General features: G+C 45.4%; 1 protein-coding gene across 2 annotated transcripts in view; it reads right to left on the reverse strand.

Moving 5' to 3' along the window:
• LOC135058240 (killer cell lectin-like receptor subfamily G member 1) overlaps positions 1-7,780 on the reverse strand; it is a 67,856-nt gene extending 60,076 nt beyond the window's left edge. For both annotated transcript variants that reach the window (XM_063963777.1, XM_063963779.1), the window contains exons 1-3: positions 7,703-7,780; positions 4,861-4,965; positions 851-916 (exon numbers count right to left, since the gene is read on the reverse strand). In XM_063963777.1, coding sequence (XP_063819847.1) covers positions 851-916; positions 4,861-4,965; positions 7,703-7,742 — 211 coding nt within the window. In that variant the 5' untranslated portion in view covers positions 7,743-7,780. The remainder of the gene's footprint in view (positions 1-850; positions 917-4,860; positions 4,966-7,702) is intronic.
• Positions 7,781-8,258: the final 478 nt, after the last annotated feature.

Genomic DNA, 8,258 nt, shown 5'->3' on the forward strand with positions numbered 1-8,258 from the left:
ATGGGCATTGTCTCATCTGAAAAGACTCCCTTACACCCCAGTTTTTGACCCTGCACCAACAGATCATGGCCACCACAGGGTAAAAAAAAAATTCCACCATATTAAGCCCCACACAGTAATGCTCCTGCACTATATTATGCCGCACACGGCAATACCCATGATACATTATGCCCTACAGTAAAGCTACTAATTACTTTTAAATTACCTGCTCATGGCCAAGGGTTTCACGCACTGGGTGTCATGCTGGTTGCCAGGGGTTTCATGCTCGGGTATCCATGCTGGTTGCCAGGGGTTTCATGCTCTGGGACGGGTGTCATGATCATTGCCAGGGCTGTGTAATGCCAGTTGCCAGGGCTGTGTAGTGCTCTTTGAAAGGGGTGTTTACAGCGCCCGCCTGGCCGCCCCCCAGCATCTCCTGCTCTGTCTTAAGTCCTGGTGCTCTCCTTCCTCCCAGTCATTAGTACTCAGCTCTGGGGCGGAGTTTCATGTAATGACGCGTTTGCGTCGTGACGCAAACACGTCATTATGCGAAACTCTGCCCCCGAGTGGAGTAGTAATAATGTGCAGGAGGGGGGAGCACCAGGAGTCACCAAAAGAGCCGTGGCGGGGCGCCCCATGCGACGGCACGCCTCGCCCGCTGCAAGAAACGGCTCTGTGCTCTCACTCCTAACTCCGCCCCTGAGAATGTTATACATTGTTCTACACCTTTGTTTACCAATAAATTGTTGCTCATTTATATTACCTTCTAATAACTTTGTGCTTATGTTCTATTTTCATGGATAGAATGTATGAACCCAATATTGACATTCTCAAACATTTACACTCGCCTCTTTCTTAATAATGAACTTACCTGCTGGTAGCTCAGTCCTTGCTTCCCAGGCTAGCTTCTCATTCTTCAAAGATTGATTTTGATAAACTGAAAAACAAAATGAATATTTCTTTTTTAAATTAAGTTTGTTTTTAATAATTTTACAAAAAGAAATGAAAGACAAAAAAACAAACCCTCCCACCACCCATCAAGTCCATATAATACAAAAAAGTAGTAATACGCCCATCATTAAGGAGCCTTTTTAATAAATCACTATGGACATCACTGGTCCATTGAACAGAATTAGGAGGACTGGTAAGAGGTTTATACGCACTGTGATGGACTATGGGGGTTATTCGGAATTGTTAGCAAACCAAAAAAAGTTAGCAATTGGACAAAACCATGTGCACTGCAGGTGGGGCAGATATAACATGTGCAGAGAGAGTTAGATTTGGGTGGGGTGTGTTCAAACTGAAATCTAAATTGCGGTGTAAAAATAAAGCAGCCAGTGTTTACCCTGCACAGAAACAATATAACCCACCCAAATCTAACTCTCTCTGCACATGTTACATCTGCCCCACCTGCAGTGCACATGGTTTTGTCCAGTTGCTAACTTTTTTGCTTTGCTAACTCTGAATAACCACCTATGTGACTAGGTATCCAGAGACTGTGGCACTGAACACATTTTTAGCAACATAATATTTTTAAAAGAGGTTGCAACCAATCAAGGGACCCCGTTAGAGGGGGAGGTACTGTAAACTGTGTGGTGTAAGTTTGGGGTACATCCCATTCTCACCACTTGATACCATCCCTAGACAAACAGACTGTGTGAGTGATCCAGTAGGACCTTTAAGCAACTGCTGCAGGTGTACATTAACTCAGAAAGGGGTGATTGGGAGAAGTAACTGCGGCAGCCGTTGAATGCATATTGCAATGTGACACAGGACTCCTCCAGATTTTATCCTTTCCAGTTGCTGTACAAATGCAGGGTATGGGGGCCACTTGACCTGGTCTGAGACAGTTGGGAGGGGACATTCCAGGAATCTGAAGTTGCTGTTCTGGAGTGTGTGTCAAAGTATATACATTCATGATGTTGACATTTAGAATGTCAAAATGGTCTTAATGTAGAAATTTGGAATGTTAACATACAGTAGACAGGGGTTCACTACGATATGCCGGCGGTCGGGCTCCCGGCGACCAGCATACCGGCGCCGGGAGCCCGACCGCCGGCTTACCGACAGTGTGGCGAGCGCAAATGAGCCCCTTGCGGGCTCGCTGCGCTCACCACGCTACGCGCGCCACACTATTCTATTCTCCCTCCAGGGGGGTCGTGGACCCCCACGAGGGAGAATAAGTGTCGGTATGCCGGCTGTCGGGCTCCCGGCGCCGGTATGCTGGTCGCCGGGAACCCGACCGCCGGCATACTGAAGACCACCCGTAGACAGAATGCTTATACCACATACCATCAATATGTTAATAAAGAAACCTTATTGAGCCAGCTCTAGTTGTCAGTCCGAGTGACATGTCACCTCACAACAGCCATTTTCCATTATACTTCAAGCTTTTCATTATTTCCTTATATTCAGTTTATTATTTTTTGTTATCACTTTTACTACCTCCGTGGTCGGGGCCCAGTGATAGGTTCCAGAATTGAACACGCTATGACAATCTGTACGTGGGCATGATGGAAGTGTAGCTTACTGTATTTGGAAGTCTTTTGGGTAAATTTGGTCCTCTATGGATGTTATATAGTACAGTGTTCATGATTTGCTTTACATTTGGAATAGAGGTGAAAGATCTGTTATTCTTTTTGTTGATCACTTGAAGTACAATTAATTAAATCTTAACTTCAAGAGCACATATAATAAATCTATCACTATTATAATTAGTATACAACCCTTACTAAAGTAGATAATGTCATACATAGATATAGGTATTGCAAAGATGTACATGTTGATAATTGTTTGGAGTTTAATCGTCACAAGAAATGGTTAAAAAATATATACAGAGATGTTAGTACCAATGTTTGCGTACACACTGTACCTACCTGTACTTACGATAAATATATTGAACAATCAATAGAACTACTAAGCATCTCCATTCAGAAAGAGTGGAGTGGTACAGTTATTTCGGTGGGAGAACTATGCTGATTCTTACACATTACCGGAGTCTCTGTTGCAGACCATCTCCTCTAGGAACATCACTCACTTCCATATCTCACTAATATTTATGTCACAGCTTTGTAATTATCTGCAGATACAGGGGGTAATTCAGACCTGATCACTCGCTAGCATCTTTTTGCAGCGCTGTGATCAGGTCAGAACTGCGCATGCGTATGCACCGCAATGCACAGGCGCGTCGACCAGGTACAAAGCGGATTGCCGCTCAGCGATGGGTTTGTGCGAAGAATCCATTCGCATGGGCGATCGCAAGGAGATTGACAGGAAGAGGGCGTTTGTGGGGGGTAACCCCGTTTTCAGGGAGTGGTTGGAAAAACGCAGGCGTGTCCAAGCGTTTGCATGGAGGGTTCCTGACGTCAATTCAGTTCCCGGACAGGCTGAAGTAATCGCAGCGGCTGAGTAAGTCCTGGGCTACTCAGAGACTGCACAAGAAATGTTCGTACAGCTCTGCTACACATGCGTTCGCACACTTGCAAAGCAAAAATACACTCCCCCTATGGGCGGCGACTATCTGTTCTCAGCAGTACAAAAAAAAACCCTAGCGAGCGATCAGGTCTGAATTAGGCCCCTAGTGCAGAAAAATTACTATTAACCCTCTGTCACACTCCGGGGCTCTGCGCTCCAATACTTACTTCACCACTGTCTCACTCGCTTGCTCTGAAGTCCTTTGGTCCACGCTGCCTCTTCCTGCACACCACACCTACCCTTTCCTTCATTGAAGTCCCACCGTCTCCAGTGCATGGGCACCGCCATTCTGGAAATGGTCAGCTTATTGTATTTCCACCAATGGGAATGCGCCCAGCAGCAAGCTGACTCCGATAGCCAATCAAGGATTAGCAGTCCCTATTTAAACACTTCGTGGACAGCTGGCCAGTTGCCAGTACAACGTCGTTTCTACAAGCACCCATAGTTTTGGATTCGTGCTCCAATCTTAATGTATGTCGGAAATCCAGTAAGATGCTGGCCTGGGTGTTACCTGCCTTTACCAACCAGCCTGTTTACCTCAAATCTGAACCTGTGCTTGTGACTCTGACCTTAGGCTACAACAGACTCTTTGTTCTGGTAGGTGCAAATTGTCCATGTGAGTATGGCCTCCAAAGATAAAGATTGAGTGTCTGTGTAAGCCATCACTCCCATAACACGCACATGACCATCCCTGTGCATCTGTTTAGCCACCTCCCAATCACCGCTGAGGAACTCCCATCATTGCTCCAATACATCTCTGATACCGTGCGTCAGCACCTTTGTGCATGAACTGGGTGTAATGCATGCAGTGTAGGAGATTTTAGGGATTTTCTTGCACGAGTATTAGCAAAACATTGCTCAACTCTGTAAGCGGGTGGGGGCGGATATACCGGCGTTCAGGATGCCGGCAGTCAGAATACCGACCACGGCTGGTTAGAATCCCAACAGGGGTCGGGTAAGTATATTAAGCCTTCCCCCTATCCCCTAACCCTTCCATACCGCATCCTAAACCTAATCCGCCCTTCCCACAGCCTAATCCTAACTCTAGGCCCCCTGCAGCCTAACCATCCCAGTGGGTGCCTAAACCTAAACCCCCCACTGCAGCCTAAATCTAACCGGGATTGTGATCTCATTCAGGATGCAGATGCTGGCGTTCCGAGCAGCGTCCGAATTCCAGCATTGGTATTTTGGCTGACGGGATTCTGATTGGATCTCCAGTAAGCATAGGCATTGCTTGTGGTTCCGAATCAGGCCCAATGTGAGATGCCTAAATTAATCCTTTTAATCTATTTTTGGATTTGGAGTTGTATGTTTAGGTAAACGGACAACCAGGTGGCAGAGCTGGGTACAATACAGAATACGGGAGACAACCAGAAGCTGACACCTCACAACTGTGACATCACTTACCAAGCTCTGCATTGATGCGAATCAAGATGATATTAGCTGCAATTAGAAGGGTAATAATGACACCCTTCCAGGAAGGGGCCCAGAGTTTTGTCTGGAGAGTTTTACCTGAAAGAGAAATAAATAAAAAGATGGTTAGTGCTATTACAATGACAGGACAGCTGTGGTAATGTGACATTCCAGACAGAGCTGCAACAAGGTTCCAGACCACCCCCTAAGTGCATGACGTCACACAGCGGGGGAAGGGCTACCAGCCCTGGAAAGGAGTGTCCTGAGAATTCTCTGAGCAGCTGCATAGACTGCAGAGTACCTGCCTGGAGCATCCAAGTGCAGCAATACTGGTTGCAGGATGCCATTCCAATCACCCTGCTAGCCAGAAGTGTAAATGCTGATTTACATTCAGGACTAAAAGCAACACTTTAAAAACACATTAAATACACTTTAAAATGGAGCCGCTGCGGCCTCTGTAATTAATCCTTAGCCTACGTACTTTTTACACCATTAGCGTACAAAGCCCTGTACCGTGTACGCACTTTGCGTAACCACGCCGCATTGACTGTACAAAGTACACGCAGCGCGTACACACCCAAAGACATTCTGTGAGCACTTAGCAGCTACACGTATGACTGAAATACACTTTAAACCTTTAGCAAGGAAATGGGACACGACACCAGTTTGTATTTAAAACTAAGTTGGGGTCTAACCCACCAACGGTTCGTTACTAGCAGGGGGTTACAATATAAACAATACAATACAATACAATAATGGCTACAGTCAATGGTACATACGTGTTAATTTCCGCCTGCGCTTCCCAGTCTGGTCCTCAGTCATCAGGTAGATGACCTTCAGAGTCTGTGTGTGACCAGGCATGCAGCTGGCTCTTTTATACAATCTTCCAAAACTTAACACAATGGATACCGTAATCTCTTTGTCCATTGGACACAGGGATGGTCATTTACAGTACAGGAGAGGTCATAGGTTGGTTTGAATAGGTGGGCGATGTCTGTTCCAGATGCACTTGTAGGTGGTCTCCTCTGGGTTCCCGCCGCATAATAAATGTACAGTAAATACAGATCCTATTCATTTTCTGCTCCTGTCCATAACTATCCGCAGGAGCATGCGATCTTCTGCAAACCAACACCGGAATATTGCTCTTAAAATATCCTACAGCTGGATACCAAACACCACCTTATAACCTTGTTCTGTCCCCTCCTATCCTGTAAAGGTGAATCCCTTTGTTCTGATACCATTGAAACTGTTGTAACTTGCTGGTGTGATGCAGGGGGACTATGTGTACATTGTGCACTATTTGGATTAAATATGTCATGTGTTTTGATGGCTTTTTCATGCATTCACAAACTCTACCGTAAATACCCATACCACGCGCTAATGCGCAGGACCGCGGGAGCGACCATATGCAAATTGCGAATATGTGCATGCACGGCAGAGCAAGTACGCGCACAGAGGCCATGTGTGTGTAGTTTGTATGTGATGTGTGTACTGCAATATTTTTCGACTTTGACAAAAGCAAGGGTCATGGTGCAGTAATGGTGCCACCCGCAGAGCCATGTACTGTGTGCAAATCAATCAATTGCCCATCCCTGGTTACACTTTGCCAATTGGTCATAGTCATACTTACCGACATTTGTAATCTCCTCTCCAGGAGATGCCCAGAGAAGAGAAGCAGGTGGGCATTGCCGAGCTAATTGTGTCATTAGGCCCCACCCACCAAGGAAAAGTCCGCAACTGGACAATATTTGCATATGGGTGGATCCAAAATGACGCAATTAGCATATTACAGCATCAGTAGGCCCCACCACCTCCGCCGGGTCTGCGATTTTGCCTTCTTATTCTCCCCATTCTGCCCACCTCGCTAGGAAGTGGGCAGAATGTGGAAGGGGTGACCACTTTTCCAGGGCTGCAGGGGACTACCCGAGAAACTGGGTGTCTCCCGCAGAAACCGGGAGAGTAGGTAAGTATAGTCATAATGGTGCCAGAGCCGAATGCAAGAGATCATTTTCACTCTACTATAACCTGTACATTTGGTCCTTGATCTCGTACTTGCTTCTGCTCACTGGCACAAACAATCTCAGTACTGCACAGAAACCTAAGGGCGATCAACTACAAGCCTCAGCACACTGCTAATGGACTGTGTAGTGTCTGCCAGCTGTTATTTTCTTATTCACTTGAATCATAGGTACGAAGGTTGGTCTTCACTGCTACTCACACTGATGGTGGAAATCCATAGCCCATATGGGGCCTGAATCAAAGACGGATGCAATTTGGCCAACATTTTAAGTATGTGCATGCATCTGTGCCTCGGAGCACATGCATCCTGATTGTCAGGTCTCAGAGACTTAGGGGTACATTTGCTAAGCATACGATTTTATTTGAGATTGGCCATTAACTGATTAATTGGATAATCTCCAATTTACCTTGTGGTTTCCCCATCTAACTACAAAGTCAATTTGGGATGACACCTGTGGTTTATCCAGTTAAGTGGATCCCACCATAGGAATGAATGGAGCTGAGTGTCTCCATTCATTCCTATAGGTAAACTGTGATAGGCAGAGCCCTGGGACAGCAAAACCAATCCTATTCGTCTCATTGCATATGTTATATCTGCCCCCCCCCCCCTTTCCCCTGCAGTGCACATGGTTTTGCCCATTAGCTAACAAATTTGCAGCTGCGATCAGATCTGAATTAGGCCCATTGGCCTCTACTTCATCTGAAGCAAAGAAATAATATGTTATCCCAATAATTGTTAAAAAGAAGGGGATTAGATATATACACCATTTCTAGGAAAAACATTATAATGTGTAATTTTTGAATTACAGATACTCACCGACTTGTGCAGGTGGAGGGGTTGATGGATCACGGGTCATCGCTGAGTCCACCAATGTCGGCTGGGGTACCAAAGGAGGCAGAGGTATGTTGAGATATGCTTCTGAAGATGATGGTCCTACAGGGGAAAAAAAAGCTTTTCTGTACAACAGGCCAAGCTGGGGATTTTGAACAAAATTAAGTAAACATTACAAACTTGCCTTTACCTGCTACCTGATCATCCTCGCGTAGGACTGGCCGGGCTCTGGCTGCCTTCAGTGGTTTTGCTATAATGTACAAAAGAAAACATTTAATATATTAAAAACTGATTTAAAAACATGTTTGTTTTTTTAAAGTGAGGAGAGATTGAATTAGGATAACAAAAACCATGTGCATGGGCACATATCAAATGCAGTTACATACTGTAGGTGACCTAGCAGGTGTGGCTAAAGATTTAAATACCATACAAGCCTGGATTATGTTAATGGAACAACATCATGTCTATCTATGCAAACAGTCATTAATAGGCACATAACAGACAGCATTACAGCTTCTATTATCCACTTCCCTCTTCTAAA

This window comes from Pseudophryne corroboree, chromosome 3, assembly GCF_028390025.1.
Source record: "Pseudophryne corroboree isolate aPseCor3 chromosome 3, aPseCor3.hap2, whole genome shotgun sequence".
Taxonomy (NCBI): domain Eukaryota; kingdom Metazoa; phylum Chordata; class Amphibia; order Anura; family Myobatrachidae; genus Pseudophryne; species Pseudophryne corroboree.